Raw genomic sequence first — 21,171 nt, 5'->3', positions numbered from 1 at the left:
AGTTTGGACAGTCCCGGAGGAACCAGGATCGCCCATCCCGCGGCTATTCCCAGGCTGTGGCCGGGGAGGAAGCCGGGAACGACCGTCGTCCGCACCCAGAAGCCGGCTTCTTCCTCCTCGCTAGGCTCTCGGGGCATAGTCCGCAGATAAAAGCACGGCGGGAAGCCGCGAACCTGAAGCCTTCTCCTACAGAATTCGATTCTAGCGAGGCTGCGCCTGCACCCGGGGGGTATAGCTCAGTGGTAGAGCATTTGACTGCAGATCAAGAGGTCCCCGGTTCAAATCCGGGTGCCCCCTTGCCGGCTGAGGCAACGTTTTGCTTCTGCTTTTGTTATTTCTACCCCTCTCAACTCCGATTTCTCTCTTCCTGGCGGGAGTGCCTGCAACTCCGGGCCGGCTGTTTTTGCACGGAAGGACGCGGTCTTGAGCGGGCGCGGAGCGTGTTTGAGGGTGGGATGCCTGGTTGCCCTTGGTGCACTGTCGTAAGGGTAGGGTGGGCGCCCCCGCCAGGTCGGCAGGTCCTCACTCTCCAAGGCTGCTCCCTGGAAGGGGCTGCGGAGGAGGAATACCCGGAGGGGCCCGTGGGAACGCGCGCTCCGGAGAGAAGCTGCACCGCGGGAGAAGCTGCACCGCGGCTCGGGAACGTGCGCCCACAAGACAGTTCGTTTGTTAAGTGAGGAATTATGAAGGTTGTTTTTTTTTCTTTAATTGCACTTTACTTAGATCATGAGGAGGCACGAGCTCGTAGCTTTAGGAAACATCCAGAATGAGTAATATCTTGAAATCTGTAACTTTTCTCTTTTTTTGTAAACCGTAAGCACCACTTTTTCCCCCTTGAATTTGTCACGGCGCTTGCATAAGAATACTAGATAGAATTATTTGCAGCCACTGCCCGGCAGAGGGGGTATAGCTCAGTGGTAGAGCATTTGACTGCAGATCAAGAGGTCCCCGGTTCAAATCCGGGTGCCCCCTGCGCGGTCTTTTTCTTATTTTCCAAAGTATTATGTCTCCGGTAACCAGTCTCTTAAAAAATTTCATTTATTTCTCCACAATTTTATGTTGACATTTCCTTCTCCGCCTCTGTTAGGGAAGACAGATCGGGTCAAGAAGTGGTAATTCTGGAGCTGTGACTCGTGGACCAGCACCGCCACCTGGCAGAAGATTAGTGAACAGAACCTTGGAAACTTTTTGGAGCACAGAAATCTGTGCAGGAAATTCTGGTATCCCCCTAATAATTCTCTAGGAACTTGCAGTCTAAGAAATTTACAGGTCCTTTTGCATCTAATGTTTCCAACTTGTTTCAGCCTGAGCCCTATAGGAGACCTGTAAGACAAGTACCCCGGACGGGGGACGGTGGGATGCACGGAGAGACCGGGCTAAGGAGCTGGGGCCAGAGGTCGGAAAACGACAGAAAGCGCGAAACACGCGCGTTGCGGCGTGCCGCGAGGCCACTAGGGGGCAGCAAAAAGCCGCAGCTGGAAGCGTCAATCTGATAGTTCCTTATGTGAGAATTGGCAAAATTGGGGGAATTTAAGTTAGACATCAGGGATCATTTACAGCCAGCGCTTGTCTTGTCCTATAATGAAGTTTAGGACGGGAGGAGGAGGTCGTTTGCAGCTTCCTGGGTCCCGAGGAAGGAGGGACCGGGGGTCTGAGACATTAGAACATTAGTAGACATTAGTCTACGTGTCCTGGGTCCCCCTTTTGGGTTTAGGGTCAGCAAACCTGCCCCCTCAGCTCACCCTGTTCCATCTTAAGGGCCCACGCCCACGCGATCTTCTTTCTGGAATCCTCCCCCGCCCCCGTGCTCCAGTCTCGTTCATTCTCTTGGCCACGCTCCAGTCCCGGAGCCCCTCGCCGAGCCCCTCGCCGAGCCCCTCGCCCGTCACTCTTCTACCCTCCAGCTCCTGTCCCGGCGGGAAGTAGGTCAGAGTCAGGGAGAGGCGCCTCTCCTGATTCCTGACCTGATTCGTCTATTAAGTCTCCGAAATTGCGGGTATTTTTATTCTGTCCTGGAAGGGGAGGAAAAAAAGATGCTGTGTCCCCTGAGCCCGGTCCCAGGCGGAGGCGGGTGGGGCCTCCTGATCTGTCTCGGGCTCTGAAGATGGATCGGGTGGGGCGCGGAGTTGGGGGTGGGGATTCCCAGAGAGGAAGAAGGTGACCTCGGTTACTTTGTGGCAGTGGGGACAAGTTTAGGGTATTGCAAAGTCGGTGTGAGCCGAGAAGAGGGCCCCTTGCTCCCCGTCTGCTGGGCCGGGGGTGGAGGGGGGGGGGGACAAGCCGCTGCTGAGCAGAGAGAGGGTGGTGGGCTAAGGTGGTGAGCAGCTCAGTTGGGGAGGGAATCTGGGGGAGGGGGTGTCTCTGCGCCAAGGGGAGATTCCTGGGGGCGGGAGACAAAGCATTAGACATCCACAGAACTCTGGGGAACAAGCCACGGGCAAGTCCGGGCTCCCAGAGGGACGGGGATTAAGGGAGACCCAAGGCCCACGGGGCCCGTTCTTTCCCGGGACCCCTTCCCGGGACCTGGTCCTGCCGTCTGTGGCTCTTTCCCGGAGCGTGGAGGACAAGCGGGAGGAATGAAGGTGGGGGGCCGTCGATGCTCTCGGGGGTCCCGGGGCCGGCCCCCCTCCTGGGCCCCCACCCGGCCCGGGGGAGCTGTCGGGCGCGCTCGGGGCGGGCGGGGAGAAGCGCCGGGAGAGCTCGGAGCGCCGCGCCCCCCGCCCCGCCCCCTCGGTCCCCGTCGCCGCGGCCGTCCCCGTCCCCGTCCCCGCTCCGGGAGGCGCCGCTCGCTCGCGCCCGCGCCCGCCCGCTGCAGCCCGGGACCCCGCGCCCGCCCGCCCGCCGCGCCCTCGCTCGCCAGCCCGGGCCGCAGGGCCGCGAGTGCGGGCTCCGCCATGCGGGCTGAGCTCTGGCTCCTGGCGCTGCTGCTCCGGGGGGCGGCCCGGGCGCTGAGCCCCCAGCCCCGCGCAGGTAGGACCCGCCCGAGTGGGCGGGGTGCGTCCCCACGAGGGGCGAGGCGCCGGGTGGAGGGGGCTGCTCGCGGGAGGGCGGGGGGCTAGGCAGGTGGACGGGACCCCGCTTTGCTGAGGACGGGTGTGTGTGTGTGTGTGTGTGTGTGTGTGTGTGTGTGTGTGTGTGTGTGTGTGTGTGTGTGTGTGTGTGTGTGTGTGTGGGTGGGTGTGTGTGTGTGTGTGTGTGTGTGTGTGAGGGTGACTTGTCCTTTCCTTCTGGAAGGACGCGGGGGACCCTAGGGCGGAGGGGCTCCTTATCCACATTTCTGAGCTCCCCAGAGGGACCCTTGGCGGCGCGGTAGGACCTGAATTCTGCTAAGATGGGGAGCGGGGCACCTCCAGATTCGCCTCCTTCCTCTCTTCCCTGCTTCCACCCCCCAAACGATCCAGTCCCGTTGGTTGCGGGGGCCTGAGTGGGAGCAGCCAGGGTGGAGGTGGGGACCCCGCATCTCTCACCTGAACACTTCTTTTCCATTTGGGTACTTCAGGCGGCCTGCACCTGGGGCTCAGGAAGAAGCAGCTTGCTGTCCCCCATCACTAGCCCTGCTCTGGGAGGCCTTTGGGGACCCCCTCTCCTGCCCTCAGCTCTCCCCCCTGCAAGTCCCTTCTGCCCACCCACATCCCCTGTTGTGTAAGAGAAACAGTTTCCAAGTGAGACTTCCAGCGCCTTTCTCAGTGCCTGGGGAGGAGGGAGGTTTGGGTTGAGCTTCTGGGGAAGGGGACTGGGCACCCCTTGGGGGGGCTGGGCTGGCATCAGGTCCCAGAGACCAGGTTCTTGACTTTACAGGGTGGAGATGAGGAGGCTTGGGGGGGGGCCTGCGGAGAATGGGGCACAGGGGTGGGAAAAGCTGTGATGGCAGGAGGATGCTGGGGAGAACCAGTAGGTTGCAGGGAGGCCAGGCAGAGACTTGGCTTCTCGTCCCAGCATCTCATTTGCTGTGTGACCTTGAGCAAGTTACTTTCCTTCTCTGTGCCTATCTTCTCACCTATGAAGGGAGGTTGTGGGCTAAGTGGCTGGTGTTGGTGAGACAGTAAACCCAATTTTTCTTTCTGGATTTTGGCCATACTAAAAAAACTGGGGCTTACTCCTGGCTCTCTGCTCAGGGGTCACCTCTAGGTCAGGGGAACTGTATGTGATCTTTGGCATCCAATCAGGGTTGGCTGCATGCAAGGCTTTACCTGCTTCTTCTCTGGGTCCCCTTTTGTTTTTTTACAATTATCATTTTAGACTTGTTGGGGAAGGGGACAGGAGAGGTGCAGTCGGGGCTGGGGAGGGTGTATCTTCATTTGGGGTAGTCGATTCTTGGGGAGGCCCAGGAGAAGAGGGGCAGGCAGAAACTTGAACCCCGTATCAAAAGTAAGGATGCTCTGTCCTCCCAGCTGTGACAGGCTCAGTGAGCGGTCTAGGGTGGGAGCGAGGCTCCAGCTGAGGGCACTTTGGGGTCCCCCAGTCAGCCCTGGCTCTCAGACTCCTGCACACCCCACCGGGTCAGGCTGTCCCTGAATAGCCTCTGGGGCTCAGTTGGGGAGACTAATGGAAGTGAAAAGGAAGGGGCTGACCCCCTGGGTCCTGGAGCCGTGAAGCCCCCTTCACTCTGGGAACAGGAGCAGGACAGAGACGTGATCTAGTCCTGAGGTAGGGAGACAAATGTTCGGAGAGGGCAGGTGCAGCGGGCAGGAGCTCAGAGACTGGAGAGAGGCAGAAGCTCGCGAGATGATGTTGCTGGGGAGCGAGGAGGTTCGGGTGAAAAACATGTATGTGTGGAGCGCCCAGGCCAGAGGGCAGGGCCGGCTGGAGAGGGCTTCCGGGGGCCAGGCAGCTGGAGGGGTGAGCGGGGACCCGCCCAGGGCCCTGTGTACCAGGAGGGAGGCCCCAGGGAGTAGGGAGCGGTGGCGCCAGGGGCCTCAAGTGGGCAAGCTCAAGGCGAGTTCCAGGGCATAGAGCGGGGGGTTGAGGTGTGGGGTGGGAAGCCACACCAGGATGGCTGAGTCATGGGGGTTAGCACCCGGCCTGCTGAAGGCCGCCCTAGTGCCTCATGGGGGGGTCCCGGCTGGACTGCCCTGCCCCCACTACCCCTCTGGAGACCTAATTTTAATGTGTGAGTGGGACTAGAGCGATAGCACAGTGGGTAGAGCGTTTGCCTTGCATGCGGCCGACCAGGGTTCGATTCTTCCACCCCTCTCAGAGAGCCCGGCAAGCTACCGAGAGTATCCCGCTCGCACGGCAGAGCCTGGCAAGCTACCCGTGGAGTATTCAATATGCCAAAAACAGTAACAAGTCTCACAATGGAGACGTTACTGGTGCCCGCTTGAGCAAATCGATGAACAATGGGACTCCAGTGCTCCAGTGCTCCAGAGTGGGTGTGACTGTGTACTTGAGTGTGAGCGATTGTGGCGATTGTGTGGGAGATTGTGTATGTGCGTGTGTTTTTGAGTGTGGGCGAGTGTGTATTTGAGTGTGGGAATGTATTTGAGCTTGTGATGGTGTGTGTTTGAGTTGGAGTGATTGTGTGCGCATGTGTGTGACTGTATATGTGTGGCATGAGTGAGTGTGAATGTGAGTGTGGGGGTGTATTTTTTTTTTAATTTTTTATTGTGGAAAGTTACAAAGTTACAAAGTTTTCAGGTTTAAATCTCAGTTATACAATGCTCGAATACCCATCCCTTCACCAGTGCTCATATTCCACCACCAAGAATCCCAGTATAGCTCCACCCCGCCCCCTCACACCCCAAACCCCCCCACGCCCCTAGCCCCCCCACCCTAAGCCCCCCCCCCGCCTGTGTAACTAATAAATTTCACTTTACTTTCACTTTGATTGCATACAATATTTCAACAAAACTCACTATTATTGTTCGGAGAGTCTCTCCCCTAAAGTCAGACCTGCTGAAAAGGAAGCATTAGATAATTTGTTTTCCATTGCTGAGGATGAAGAAGTGTGAGGTCGAGTGACCACACTTAGCGGCCTCTCAGTTTTGGGTTTCTGTAATTTAGTATTTTAGTGGGGGTGTATTTGAGTACGTAAGTGTGACTGAGAGTGTGACTAAGTATTTGAGTGTGTGTATGTGAGTGCAGGGGTGTGAGTGTATAAGTGTGGCTGTGTGAGTGTGAATGTATCTGAGTGTGAATGAGAGCATGTGAGTGTGTGTTTGTGAATCTGTGAGTGAATGTGAGTATATGAGTGGGTGGGTAGTTAGAAATGTGTGAGTGGGCTGGAGCAATAGTACAGCGGGTAGGGCATTTGCCTTGCACGCGGCCGTGACAAAAAAAAAGCAAAAAAAAAAATAGAAATGTGTGAGTGTACTAATGCGTGAATGTGTGAGCCAATGTGTGTGTGTGTGTGTGTGTGTGTGTGTGTGTGTGTGTGTGAATGTGTGTGTACGTGAGCAAGTATGAGCGTCAGGGGCCCATACAGGCACATGGTCCCCTGCACACACATATGTGAGCTGCCAGCTGTGCTGGTTCCTTCCCTGAGCTGGGGCGGGTATTGTGTCGTGTTTAGCCAGAGGGTGAGGGGAGGGGCAGGGAGACGGATGGGGTGTGGCTTTAGGGGGTAAGATTTCAGGGCTGGCCAGGGCTCCCCAACAGCAGCCTCCCCAGGCTCCCATTCTGGACTCTGAGGTGAAACTTCCATCCCTGAAACTTCTTCTTTCCACTCTGCCCTGGCGACCCAGGGCACCGGCCAGAGGCATGCTTGCTGCCCCACCTCCCATTTTAGGGACGAGGAGATGGGGGCCTGCCGAGGGTTACTGACAGTCGGGGATGTCAGGAGCCCCTTTTGCATCCCCCATCCCTCCTCGCCCCTTCCCAGGCCTCTGCCATGGGCTGCGCCGATGGGCCTGCTAGCTGGGGCCAGAGCAGCCTCCTCTCGCCTCCGCCCTGCACACACCCTTCTCTGTTCTGGCTGTGGCCAGGCCCGACGGCCTCTGTAGGAGGAAGCCAACGGCCTTGCCAGGCACAAACAGTTTTGCCTCGAAGGAGCGGGGGACCCACCCGGGAAGAGCGGAACAGGCCGGGCTGTGGGCAGGCTGCCTGTCGGGCACTGGGCCCGGGGCCACCCTGGGCAGCTGGCGGGCATCTTAGGGCAGGGGTCTGGGGCCCACGCCTCTCCTGCCTCCAGCGCATCTGGTTGAGATTAGGGACAGAGAAGTGCGAGGGGGCGGCAAGGGTCCAGCAGGCACCAGCAGCCAAGAATGACTTAATTGGATAAAATATCTAATGACAAACCAGGCCCCACAGCCCAGGCCTGGCCCTTGCCCGCCACCTGGTCCCGGCCAGGCCTCCGCTCAGCCTCTGTCCTCGCTGCCTCCTGAAGTTGCCCCTGGTGATTGAGAACCGACTGTTTGTAGACACCACGGATCTGTGTTTGCAGAGGCAGGGGCGGGTCCCGGCTACTCTTTTCCACTGAGACACAAGATCCTGGGTACTGGGTGGGGCAGACATGGGATGCCTCTCTGTGGTCTGTTCCCCGCATTCACATTCATTTTTTTCTTCCCTTTTTGGTTTTGGGCCACACCAAAATATGGTGATGTTCAGGTGTTCCTCCTGACTCTGCACTCAGGAATTACTCCTGGTGGTGCTGGGGGGACCATGTGGGATGCCAGGGATTGAACCCGGGTGGGTTGCGTGTAAGGCAAGAGCTCAGTACCCTATCTCTCTGACCCCTACATGCCATTTCTGACAACACGAACTGATTCAGAAGGTTCCAGAAGAGTGGTTCTCACTCACATCTTGGGATAAAACCAGGACAGCTTCAAAACTCCTGGGGATCATTTGAAAATCCTAATTCCCAGGCCACAGAAGAGACAGCGTACGTCTGGACCAGCACCCAGATGAAATGATTTTTTTTTTTTTTTGCTTTTTTGGGTCACACCCAGCGATGCACAGGGGTCACTCCTGGCTCATGCACTCAGGAATTACTCCTGGCGGTGCTCGGGGGACCATATGGGATGCTGGGATTCGAACCCGGGTCGGCCGCGTGCAAGGCAAACGCCCTACCCGCTGTGCTATCACTCCAGCCCCCAGATGAAATGATTTTTTATTTCATTTTTGATTGTTTGGGGGTTACACCCAGTGGTGCTTAGGGCTACCAGTGAGTTCTTAGGCATGGCTCCCGGCAGTATTGGAGGGCCATGTGGTGCAGGGACTCAAACCCAGGACTCCTGCCTACAAAGCCTGCACTCAGCCCATTGAACTATCTCTGTGGGGGCTGGAATGATAGTGCAGCAGGTAAGGTGCTTGCCTGCATGCGGATGACCCAGGTTCAATCCCTGGTATCCCATATGGTCCACTGAGCACTGCCAGGATAATTCCTGGTGCAGAGTCAGGAGTAGTCCCTGAGCATTGCTCAGTGTGGCCTCAAAAAACAAAACAAAACAAACCATAATAAACAAACAAAACCCCCTACCTGAATGGTCTTGGTACCCAGGAATTTAAAACAAACAAACAAACAAACAAGCAAACAAAAAACCCACTTTCCATCTTATTTGGCCATATGACTTTCTTTTTTCTTCTTTCTTTCTTTATTGAAAGCTTATTTATTGAAATACTGTGAGAGCAGTTACAAAGTTTTCGGTTTAAATCTCGGTCGTACAATGATGAAAATACAAGGATGAAATTTTTTCCACCATCAAAAACCCCAGTAACCTCCCCATCCCACACCCTCCCCCTACCTGTGTGGCAGATGATTTCCAAGTTACTCTCTTTTTACACTGATTACATTCAATATTTCGACACCAAACCCACCATTATTATTTGGGATTTTACCCCAACACTCAGATCTGCCTAAAAGGCAACACTAGACAATTTGTTTTCTGTTGCTGATTATGAATTGCATATGACATTGCATGGTCGCTATTGCAACCGCACAATTTTGGAATTCTGAAATTTTGATAATTAAATCTGGAGGGATTTCTGCCAAAAGCTGCTGTGTTCCAAGCTTTATTTCTGAGTCTCTGGGATCATTGGCCATATGACTTTCTTTTAAATTTTTATTTATTTTTGGTGCTTGGGACCACACCCAGTGGTACTTGGGAACTGCTCCTGGCTCACTGCTCAGGAATCACTCCTGGTGGTGCTCTGTGCTCAGGGCAACTAATGCTGGGGGCTGAACTGTGGTTGCCCACATTCAAGGTGACTACCCGAACCCTTATGCTATCTCTTTGGCTGCCAAGAATTTAGGGGGAGGAAGGGCCACACATGGCAATGCTCAGGGCTTCCTCCTGGCTCTGTGCTAGGGGATCATTTCTGGTGGTGCTCAGGAGACCACATGTGGTACTGGGGATTGAACCTGGGTTGCTGCATGCAAGGCAAATCCCCTCCTGCTGTACTGTTGCTCTGGCCCCATGCCCACATTTTTAAAGCTTTCCAGATGATTCTGGGTTACGTGAGGTTGAAAATAATCACTCCCTTGCAGACATATCAGTTTAGGATTGGAACTAGTCTGCACCCCTAACCCACACCCATGTTACCTTTATTATAATTATAATTATATTTAGAATAATTATTTTATTTTTTATATTTTTATATTTATTATTATTATTATTATTATTATGGGGTGCACACCTGATGGAGCTGAGGTGGGGTGGGGACTGTTCCCAGGCAGTGCTCCTGGGTTATTCCTGAATGTGCTCAAAGGACACTGGTGCAGTGGTCACACATGTGCTCCAGCCCTTTGAGCCCTGTCCCCCACCCTGTGCAACCTTCAGCCTCTGAGTTGTGACTGAGTCCTGAGTGTGAAAAAGAGTCAGTGCTGTGAATGAGGGGCAGGCTGAGGGTGCTAGGTGCACAGTGCTCAGCAGGAAACTGCACAACTGACTCCCGGGCTGGTCATGTCAGTGATGGCTTAGATTTGGGACACTGGACTGTGCCCAGGCTCAGGACTCAGCTCTCTGTGCCTTGCTTCTCTCAGGTCAGGATGCAGCCCAAGGCCCTGGATGGACTGCCACGGGGACCACGGGGGTCTGGAGCCGGAGAGCCCGCGAGATCCCTGGGCAGGACTCGGAGCCAGACAGGACCCAGCTGACCATGGATCTGGAAGGAAGCACCCTGGCCATCGATACTCTGCCGGACAACGAGACCAGGGTGGTGGTGAGTGCCAGAGGAAGTTAGGGGGAATCAGAGAGCTCCCCGGCCCTCCCTCCACAAATTCACCAAGATCCACTAGCCTTGGGGTGACCCTGGAGGTAAGCAGAGAGGAAGGTCCTGGGAGGGATGACACAGGGCCCAGCAGGGGTGGTCCTTCTGTCTCCACTGTGCCATACGATGCGTCTCTGAGAACCCAGAGAGGTGAAGTGATTTGTTCAAGGAGGCACAGCACATTCACAGGGGCTGGCCCTGCCCTTGTCGCCTTCCTAGGACCTCACTAACAGCTGGAGGTGGCTTCCTGCTCCCGTCCCCGTGGCCGGCTCTGGCCTCTGCCAAACTGGTGGGTCCCAAAGGGTTAATGGCCACAGAGACCCAACCTGAGGGCTGAGCAGAGAAGCAGCAGGGGTGACGCTCCAGGGGAGAATGGGGACAACTATCCAGGCCTGAGCTGGTCTGAGCAGGGGTGGTAAGAGGAGGTCCAAGTGTCAGAGGGGGCCGGTCTTCGAAATGATCTGTTGCCTCCTCCCTCCCCCACCCTGGCTCGCCCTCCTCCACCTTGGCATTTGGGGAGGCTGAAGGAGGCCATTGGCCTGTGTCTATGGCTGAATCTAAAAGCACAAGTGTGTGTCGGTGAGAGCGTGTTTGAGTGTGTATCTGAGTGTCTTGCGTATTTTGTCCACTTCCTGCATGCCTGTACTGTGGGCTATTTGTCAGTGTGTGTATGTGTGTGCTTGCACGTTCATGTGTGTGCATGTGTAAAGGCTATAGGTGAAGGAAGATATGAAATGAGAAGAAATATGACATATTTCTTGCCGCTTCTCTCCTAATATCTTAGTGTTTGGGCCATACCACGTTGTGCTCGGGGCTTACTCCTGGCTCTGTGCTCAAGGGTGACTACTCCTGGCGGGCTCAGGAGACCGTGTGGGGTGCCAGGGATTGAACCTGGATTGGGCTTGTGCAAGGCAAGTGCCTTACCCATTGTGCTATCTGTCTGGCCCCTATTTTTAAATTTTATATTATATTTTATTTTTTTGATTTTGGGTCACACCTGGTGGTCTTCAGAGCTTACTCCTAGCTCTGCACTCAGGGATCATCCTGGAGGTGTTCAGGGAACCAGATGGGGTGCCAAGGATCAAACCTGGGTCGACTGTGTGTAGGGCAAGCACCCTCCTTGCTACACAATTGCTCCTGACCTATTTTATTTTATTATTATTATTATTATTTTAAATGTAGGAGTGCTGCTATTTATTCAGCCATTAAGCTGATTGAATTGGGCATGAACTCCACATTTTAAAAAATAATTTTTTAGGGGCTGGAGCGATAGCACAGCGGGTAGGGCGTTTGCCTTGCACGTGACCGACCCAGGGTTCGATTCCCAGCATCCCATATGGTCCCCTGAGCACCGCCAGGGATAATTCCTGAGTGCAGAGCCAGGAGTAACCCCTGTGCAGAGCCAGGTGTGACCCAAAAAGCAAAAAAAAAAAAATTTTAATTGAATATCCATGAGATAGACCATAACAAAGCTATTCATAATTGGGTTTCATTCACATAATGATCCAGCACCATCCCTATACCAGTGTACATTTCCCACCACCAATGTCCCCTGTTTCCCTACCACCATTCCCCACCACCCTACCTCCTACCCCCAGCCTCCCTCTATGGGAGACACTTTCCTTCTTGCTCTCTCCTTTCCCTTTTGTGCATTATAGTTTGCAATACAGGTGCTAAGAGGTCATGGTGTTTGTTTAGGGCATTTGGTATTTTTATTGGGTTGATAAGGCTGGAGTAGCTTTTCAGTTGGGTGGAAGCTTTGGGGTGTGGATGTGACTACCCAGGCTTCGGGAAGTATAGGGAGGTGAGGGGAGGTAGCCCATCCCAACCCCAGGAAAGCCTGGATATTTCAGTCACAAAACCCACAGCAGATTATGTCTTGGAGGGATCCGTGCTGACTTGGTGGAGTCAGGCAGAGGGGATGGCGTCCTGCCATATTTTATATTTTAAACTTTTTGGGTGTGTAATATCCAAAAGATCAAGTAATGCTGGCTTTAGAGAATCCAAGTCACTGGTCCCCCAGGCTGTACCCTAACCTCTGCTCAGGACCTCTGGAGGTAGGTCCCTAGGCCCCTCCCCCCCAAGTAATTAGTTTGTGCCCTTATGCTGTCTCTGATGACCCTTTGCACATTATCTGCTGGTAGATGGTTCATGGTGAGGGTTCATGCCTCGCAGACTTGAGGCCCTGAGTTGGATCCTGGTCTGTGCTGGTGGTCCCAGCCCAGACAGGCGAGGACCAAACCATCTCTGGGTGTAGTCTCTCTCCACCCTACCCTATACAAAAAAAAATACGTTTGCACGTTTGGAGCTGGAACGAAAATACAGCAGGCAGGGCGCTTGCCTTGCATGCGGCTGACCCGGGTTTGATCACTGGCACCACATATAGTCCCCCGGCCTGCCAACTCCATTGACTCTCGGGTTCTGTAGACTTAAGAGATGGCCCGACTTCAACCCCCCCGTTTCCCACTCATGACTCCTCACCCCAATGTATCTGATGCCCAAATTCTTTTTTTTTTTTGTTTGTTTTTGTTTTTGGGTCACACCTGGCGATGCACAGGGGTTACTCCTGGCTCTGCACTCAGGAATCACCCCCGGCGGTGCTCAGGGGACCATATGGGATGCTGGGATTTGAACCCTGGTTGGCTGCGTGCAAGGCAAACGCCCTACCCGCTATGCTATCACTCTAGCCCCTGATGCCCAAATTCTTGAGGGTCTGCATGCCACTTTCTCCCCTGCCTTGAGCCCTTCACCTCAGCACAGAGCAGCCAGCAGGGAGCAGCTGGGGGACAGATGCTCTTTCTGCAGCCCCCCCTCCATCCCCCAGAGACTTGGACTCCCCCAGGCCCCTGTGAGCTGGGCGGCTGTGGCCGAGGGAAGCATCTTGACCAAGGCTTGGTGGCCACAGGCTGGGCTGGTGGGAAGGTGGCACTTCAGCAGGTGTTTCAGTGCCTTTCAGAAAGTTTTCTTGAGTCTCAAACCCAGAAAAATGTTTCTACTGTTGCATAGCGGGTAAGGTGTTTGCCTTGCACGCGGCTGACCTGGGTTCGATTCTTCCATCCCTGTCGGAGAGCCTAACCAAGAGTATCCCGCTCACACGGCAGAGCCTGGCAAGCTACCCGTGGTGTATTCAATATGCCAAAAACAGTAACCAGGGGCTGGAGTGATAGCACAGTGGGTAGGGCGTTTGCCTTGCATGCGGCCGACCCGGGTTCGATTCCCAGCATCCCATATGGTCCCCTGAGCACCGCCAGGTGCAGTGCCAGGTGTGACCCAAAAAGCAAAACAAAAACAAAAAACAAACAAAAAACACTAACCACAAATTTCACAATGGAGACATTACTGGTGCCCGCTCGAGCGAATCGATTAACAACAGGACGGCAGTGCTACAGTGCTATAGTTGCTACCACAGCCTGTGGTTGCCCCTGGCCCTGAGCCCCTCCACTCCGGAGAGGGATATATCAAGGTGACCAGGACTGGGCCGGGGGCTGCTATGCCTTTTGCCTGCCGCTACGCTCACCCTCATCTTCCCTCGGTGGTCCCCAGTGGCCCTCCTGCCCCAGGCCTCCCTTCTGGCCCAGCCCCTCTGGCCACTCCAGACCTCTCTGACGGGCGCTGACTCACCCCCTTTGCCCCAGCAGCCCTGCCCGGCCAGCCCCCTTCTTCCTACTCAGACCCCTGGCCTTGGAGACCTGGAGGCCTCAGGTCAGCCCGCGGGGAGCGAGCTGCCAGGCCCAGGCCTGACCTTCTCCTTGGGTTTCGCTCCACACCCAGCCAGACCCAGCCAGACCGACCCAAGCAAATAGGACTCTTGCACAGATTCAGGATTTCCAGAAGTTTTCCACCAAGCCCAACCCCGAGGCCCGGAGGGCACTGGTGATTTGGGGAGGCTAAGGGGTGGGGGGAGAAGGCGCTGGGTGGAGCTGTGGTTCGCCTTCACGGTGGGGTTGGTGGTTCTGTTTTCTGAGGGGGAGAAGGGAGGGTTTTTCCCTTGACCCGATCTTTGTGCTTCTAGGGTTCAGAGCTGAGGCAGCTAAAGCAGGGCTGGAGTTGGGAGCGCCCCCCCCCCAAAGATTAGGTTCACCCCAGCACAGAAAAGACCACCCCCACCCCCTGATGGAGCAGAACTTCCCAGCTGGTCATACCCACCCCCGCAGTGACAGTTCAGGCCAAAGCTCAAGTGTGTGACCTGAGTCTGACCCCTTGCCCCACCTTGGGGGCTGTGGCAGTTTCAGATTTGCAGAGTAGGGTGATGAGCGCTGAGCTTTGGGGGGCAGATGCGAGCCACCCCCAATTTTCAGTGTGGTCAGGAATCATGGGGGTCCCCATGCCTGAGGCGGTGGTCCCCACCCAGCTCCTTGGCCTGTTTGGTGGCCAGGAGAGCCGGTCAGTTTTTTTTTTTTTTTTTTTTTTTACCTTTTTCCTTGTTGAGGTGAGATTTAACAGAAGAGCAACCATCTTATTTGCTCATTATTTATTTACTATTATTTTGGGAAATTTGGGGCCACACCTGACAGTACTTAAGGGTTGCTCTTGGCAGAACTTGGAGGACCATGTGGTACCAGGGATAGAATTCAGGCCTCCTATAATCGTGTGAACCTCCTGTCATGTGAGCTATGTCCCTGGTCTTCAAACTAACTGTATTATTTATTTTGTGTCTTTCAGCCGATGCTCAGGGGACCTAGGGTCTCCTCCTGTCAACTCTTTGCTGATAAGACTTGTGAGGCCAGTGCCCCCTCTGCTGTACTATCTCTCCAACCCTATTTTTTAGTTGTTGGGTCACACTCGGCATTTCTCAGGGCTTACTACTGGCTCTGTGCTCAGGGATTATTTTTGGCAGTGCTCGGGGACCATATGGGTGCTGGAGATCAACCCTAGTCAGTCATGTACAAAGCAAGCATCCTATCACTGTACTATCTCTCCAGACTCTCAAGTTGTGATTTTTTTTTAAAGTGACAACCTTAAAATGCACAACAACCTTGTGCAATCATGAAGTCTATCTAGCGCCAAAACATTTTCATCACCCCAAAAGGGAAATGAGACCTTTAAGCATGGGCTCCCCACATTCTGTCCTTTCCGCCCTAACCTACATTCTATTTCTATGGTCTTACTATATATAGTTCATGTGTAAATGAAATCATATGATCAATGGTGTGTGTGTGTGTGTGTGGTGTGTGTGTGTGTGGTACCAGCATCCAACCTGCCCAGTGATCTTTAATACCTGGTTTCTGTCACCACCCCTGCTGTTTGCCAGGCTTATCCACTCAGAGGGGTACACCGGGAGAGACTGATTCTGTTTGTCCTTCATCTGCTGATGGCATTTGGGCTGTTTGCTCCTTTTACTTATGGTAAATGGTGCTGCTACTTAACACACGAACTCAGTATTTACTTAGTACCTGTTTTCAGTTATTTGAGGTCTATACTTTGAGGAATTGCTGGGGCATATGATAGTTCCATGATTAATTTTTGAGCCTCTGCCAAACTGTCTTCCCAGTAATTAAACCATTTTACATCCCCACCGGCAGTGTAGGAAGGTTCCAGTTGCTCTACATTCTTGCCAGCATTTCTTGTTTGCCGTTTTCCCTCCCTTTCTTCCAGCTCGTTGTGGTTTTGCTGTGTTTCCCTAGTGACTAATGAAGTTAAGCATCTTTTCATGTGCTTGTTGGCCTTTTGTATATGATCTTCCTTGGAGACGTGTCTTTTTAAGTCCTTTGCCCATTTTGATCAGTAGGCTATTTGTCTTTGTTTTATTTGTCTTGGGTGGGTTTCTTAATCCATCTGAGTCCATTTCTTCAAACAGAATGCTCTTGAGCCAGTAAACATACTCACGCCCACGTCATGGCAGAGGGGGAGTGAGGACCATTAGCTGACTGCCGGATGATCTCCTGTGGGTTGACCAGTTGTCCTGATTGTCTCGAGATGGTCCTGAGTTTAGCCTGACATCCTAGTTGCAGGCAAACCAGATCCATTGGTCCACCCTGTTCTGGGTGCTGGTTCAGTCAGTAGCATGTATCCTCCTCCTTGTTGGTCTTAATTCAATTTCCTCATCTGTAGGATGGGATGGAGAATGACTCAGACTTGTTTCAGAGATCAGCTGAGTGAGATAATGAAAGTGGTAGAGCAGGCGCCTTGTTTGTGTGAGGTCCTGAGTTCGATCCCTGACATGGATGTCACATGACCCCCTCCAAACCCCCAGCACCCACCCCCCCCAACCCCCCTGCATCCTACCCCCCAGTACTCAATTCCCCAACACCCAATACCCCAGCATCCAAACCCGCAGCACCCAAACCCCAACCCCCCTGCATCCTAGCCCCCAGTACCCAATTCCCCAACACCCAATACCCCCGCATCCAAACCCCCAGCACCCAGCTCCCTCTGCCCTCATCCCCATCCCCTTCCCCCAGTACCCAGCTCCCCTAGTTCCCTAGCCCCCCAGCCCCTAGCCCAGTAATGTCCCCCCAGAACCTGAACCCTGGAGTGCTCTAACCTCCCAGCTTCCAGCCCCCAGCAACTCAGGGGTTTGTTTGCTTTCATCTCTCTCTCACTTTCTCTGGGTAGAGTGTGGCCCTAGTGGGCTATAGGGGAAAGGGTGGTACTTCTTGCCCTCCCTCCCCCAGATCTCACTGAGAAAACAGAATGATAGCAACAAAAAAAAAGGACCCCCTGGACTCCGGGCACTCCTCTTCATATTTCCATTGTTCCCCCAGTGTGGTGGGGGCTAGCAACATGGGGGCTGGAGGTTTGCGAATAATGCAGACGCTCGGGCCCCATAGCCCTACTGAGTCAGGGTCGGATTCCCAGAGGACTCACCTGCCCATAGGCTTCAGAAGCTCTGCTTTACGATACAGGTATCTAAAGAGGGGTTGGGATCCATGGGGTGCGAATTGCACCAAATATATTCCTCCCAGGGCAGTGATGAGAGCACAAAAACTGGAAGCCATCTCAACGCCCAACTGTAGACAAAGGTCGAAGAAAAATGAGGGTTTTCTTCTGCGTAGCTGGCAATAAAGCCGTGAAAAGTGATGCTAGAAGATCATGTTTCACGGTACAAACCACTTCAGGTATCTCAAAATGTAACAGAAGCGCTCTTCAAAGGACTGGCAGGGTAATGACCATGTGAAACTATGGAGTAGCCTGGTGGGGAGAGGCCAGCCTGGCCCTGGGGAGGGGGGGCGGGGAGGCCTGGTTGGTCTGAGATGTGTTTGCACTATCACAAACCTTTAGATGCCTGATGGTCATCCTCAAAGACCATGGTCTGAATTAGGTCCAGGATAAATAATATTTCCATTTCTGTGAACATCAGTGACATTTAAAAAAAAATGTTGTCAGATAACTGCTGGACTCCGGATCGTGTCTTGCGTGTGGTACTTGCACACGTGCTCTCCAGTGCTCGGTGCAACCTGAGGTGGTTCTTGAGCTTTAAAAAATAATTTTTTTAAAAATTGTGGTGCTTACTGGGGGTTGCATCTTCCCCCCCACCCCTAATGTGCTGTCAGTTGCAGAGGTTTACTTACAAGATTTGAGGGTGGGCCCTAGATTCTGCATTTCCTTTTTTTTTTTTAAGTGGGGGGCACGGCTCTTCAGGAGTCTGCAGGACTTACTCCTGGCTCTGCACTCAGGGATCGCTCCTCATGGGGTTTGGGGGGACCATAGGATGTGCCGGGGACTGAGCCAGGTCCACTACAAGCCAAGTCTTACTATGTTGTCTCACCTGTTCAGATTCTGCATTTCTTTACCTGATTTCCCCCCCTCTTTTTGGCTTTTTGGGTCACACCCGGCAATGCTCAGGGGTTCCTCCTGGCTCTGCACTCAGGAATAACTCCTGGTGGTGCTGGGGGACCATATGGGATGCCTGGGATTGAACCCGGGCGGGTCGGCCATGTGCGAAGCAAACGCTCTATTCACTGTACTATCGCTGTGGCCTGGATTCTGCATTTTCAATTTGCTTCAGAAGAAGCCACTGCTGTGGGGTCTACAGGAGCATTTTCAAGGAGCAGGGATCTAGAGAACATTTCTGTTTGTCTTTTGGGGGGGTTCAGGGTTGGTTTGGGCTACACCCAGCTGTGCTCAGGGGTCTACGTTCAGGGATCACTCTTGGTGGGGCTCTGGGGATTGTACGTGGTGTCAGAGATTGAAGCCAGGTCCGCTGTGTGCAAGGCACATGCCCTACCCACTGTACTATCCCTCTCTCCCCCCCCCCGCCCCCCTCCGAATATTCCTGTTGGTCTTGGTTGGCCTCCGGCCTTGGTGGAGGCAGGCAACAGGCTGCCCCTCACCCCACGGCCCCGAGGAATCCCTTAGCACCAGGTGCCCGGTGGACCTGCCTGACAAGCCTGAGTCCAGGCCACTCCAGCAGGTCTGGCAGGGGACCGCGGTTGCCTGCCTGGCATTTCCACCTGCCAGTTGGCTGGCAGGTGACGAGCTGGGGTGAGAGCTTAGCCCAAGTTTCTGTCTAGAGACATCTTGAGCTCAGCCAAGATAAATGTGTGGCTGTCAGAAATGATGGTCCCGTGGCCTCCGGCCGGGGATAATTGAGATGAGGAGACAGGGCCACAGCAGGCGTGTGGGGCGCCTGGGATGGGTGGGAGGAGGAAGAGTCACAATCACGACCTTTCCTGGAAAAGAGCAACAGAATCCTCCTGATAACTCTGCTCAGCAAAGCGTTTTGTGGGCCTGGCGCCGGGCTTGGTGTTCTCTACCGCTCTATCCCGGCTGGGAGAAAGGCTGCCACCGGCAGAACCGGAGCTCCGAGAACGAGGAAAGGGCGGCATCCACTGTTGAGATGCAGAGCAGAGTTTGAACTGAAATCTGTGGGACGCCCAAGCCCCCAGCCTTGGTCCTAGAGCAACGCCTGTCTCTGGGGAAGCCCTTCAGCAGATCGCCCCGTGGCAAGCTAGTCCTGTCTTACTTGTTTGGGGGCCACACCAGGCTGTCCTTGGGGCTCACTCCTGGCTTTGTGCTCAGGGCTCACACCTGGCAGTGCTTGGGGATAGGCAAGCTCGTTACTTTGTACTATTTCCTTGCCCCGAGCCAGTTCTGGTTGGGGCCTTAATGGTTCTGAAGACCTGTTTCAGCGATCGGAGATTTTTTTTTCTTTTTGGGTCACACCCAGCGATGCACAGGGGTTACTCCTGGCTCTTCACTCAGGAATCACTCCTGGCGCTGCTCAGGGGACCATATGGGATGCTGGGAATCGAACCCGGGTCGGCCGCGTGCAAGGCAAACGCCTTACCCGCTGTGCTATCGCTCCAGGTCGGAGATTTTAATGAGGGTGGGGAGACATTCTGTGGGGTTCTGGGCTGGAGAGGAAGAAGGGACAGCCTGACCTTGAGCTCCTGAGCTGCTTTTCTGTCCCTGTGTCCACCGTGATCTTGGTCCCCTTTTCACGTATACAGAGTAGCACTGTAGCACTGTCATTCCATTGTTCATCAATTTGCTCGAGCGGACACCAGTAATGTTTCTATTGTGAGACATGCACTATCGCTCCAGCCCCCAGTGTAGAGTTTTTAAATTTAATGAGTGGCATCAAGAATGGAGCCCAGGGTCTCGACATGGGAATCCAGAGCTTTACCCCCTCCCCAGCCCCCATGGAGAGCTACGGTCTGTGGACTGCCAGTGCCCCCAAGTCCGTGCCCTGATGGCCCCAGAGCCATTGCATCTCTTGCTGGCTGAGTCCCTTTACTGTGTCACTGTGGGAGCAGTGACTCCCTTGTGCCCTGACCTCCTAGGAAAAAAGTTTGTGGAAGTCCAGTTAGGGGGAGCACTCTCCATGGCTCGGGCTCTCAGAGAGGTGGCCAGTTCCTTCCCAGGTGGCTTTTTTGGGTTGTTTTGGGCCATACCCGATGATGCTCAGAGGTTACTCCTAGCTCTGCACTCAGGGATCACTCCTGGCGGACTCAGGGGACCATATGGAATGCCGGGGACTGAACCAGCGTTGGTTGTGTGCAAGGCAAGTGCCCTCCCTGCTGAACTATCACTCCGACCCCCTCGGGTGGCTTACCACCCCCCTGGGTGGTGTGCGATGGTGGGGCTGGGGGATGCACCACATAGGTGCCAGGCCCTGTGCTGGGGCAGGGCTCGGGTGGGGAGAGGCGTGTGACCCTGTCCTGTGGGTGCTGTGCTCCATGAAGGACCTGTGCTGGGGGCCAGTCCTCGCCACACTCCTTGGATTTGGCCGTGCTTTGACCACCGTGCCAGGGGCCTCACAGCTGCTCCACCACTGAGCCACATCTGGGGTCTGGGTGAGAGACCTTCTGACCTGACTTCCGACCCGGCAAAGGCCAGAGAGGCTGTGGGGAGCAGAGGAAAGTCTCTGTGAGCCGTGAGGTGGCCCTGGCTCCAGAGAGGGGCTGCTTCCAGTATGTACAGAGTGGACGGTCCAGTGCCCCATGGGGCTGCCAGAACCACTGTCCCTCCTGCTCCTGCCTGCACCCAAGCCCCTCCCAGCACTCTCTGTAGTGGCTGTTGGTTCTGCCCGGCAGTGGCTCAGTCCCGGGCCGCCCTGCCCCTTCCCGGCCCAAAGAGGGTCTCCATAATGGGGTTTTGAATAGTCATCACCACCCCTGACCCCCGCTTCACCATCCCAGGGGTCATCAATCACCCCCTGCCAGGAGAGGTGAACAACCCACCCAGAACCTTATTTATGTAGCTTAGCCCAGACTCCCCTTGGAACCCTGGAGCAACAGAATCCTCCTGATTAGCGAGAGCCCAGGGATTAGCGAGGCAGGTTCAATCCACAGTTTCAGCCGACAGCAAAGCACTGGGCCCTCCTCCCCTAGGTCAAAGGAAGATCTCCTGCCTCGGTTTCCCTTGGCCAATCCTGCTCCAGTACTAACGATGTGCAGATGGGAGCTGTGGGTGCAGAGAGCACTTTGCCCCACGCTGCCTGTCTGGGCGGACAGACGGGGGCTGGAGAGTGGCTGTTTAAGTGACTTGCAATGGCTCGAAGGGCTGCAGTACATGCTTTCCATGGGTGAGAAATAGGTTCCACCATATGGTCCACCGAGTCACAAGTAGCCCCGCCTGAGC

The 21,171-nt window shown here is 54.6% G+C and overlaps 1 protein-coding gene and 2 non-coding genes across 4 annotated transcripts in view; all 3 read left to right on the top strand.

Annotated features, from left to right (window-relative positions):
- Positions 1-225: 225 nt before the first annotated feature.
- Positions 226-297, top strand: TRNAC-GCA (transfer RNA cysteine (anticodon GCA)). The gene has a single exon. It is a non-coding gene; the product is annotated as a tRNA-Cys (tRNA).
- Positions 298-900: 603 nt separating this feature from the next.
- On the top strand, positions 901-972 carry TRNAC-GCA (transfer RNA cysteine (anticodon GCA)). Its single transcript has one exon. It is a non-coding gene; the product is annotated as a tRNA-Cys (tRNA).
- Positions 973-2,443: 1,471 nt separating this feature from the next.
- The window catches only part of PLXDC1 (plexin domain containing 1), a 61,496-nt gene continuing 42,768 nt past the window's right edge, over positions 2,444-21,171 (top strand). Inside the window, exons 1-2 of one of the 2 annotated variants that reach the window (XM_055132553.1) lie at positions 2,444-2,582; positions 9,920-10,098. In XM_055132553.1, the coding sequence (XP_054988528.1) occupies positions 10,036-10,098 (63 nt within the window). In that variant the 5' untranslated portion in view covers positions 2,444-2,582; positions 9,920-10,035. Of the gene's footprint in view, positions 2,583-2,786; positions 2,971-9,919; positions 10,099-21,171 lie in introns of those variants that run through there. The other variant, XM_055132554.1, reaches the window with a different exon arrangement.

The sequence above is a fragment of the Sorex araneus genome, chromosome 3 (genome assembly GCF_027595985.1).
Source record: "Sorex araneus isolate mSorAra2 chromosome 3, mSorAra2.pri, whole genome shotgun sequence".
In the NCBI taxonomy this organism is placed as follows: domain Eukaryota; kingdom Metazoa; phylum Chordata; class Mammalia; order Eulipotyphla; family Soricidae; genus Sorex; species Sorex araneus.
Note: the sequence above shows the minus strand (reverse complement) of the source record. Positions and strands in the feature narration are given on the sequence as shown.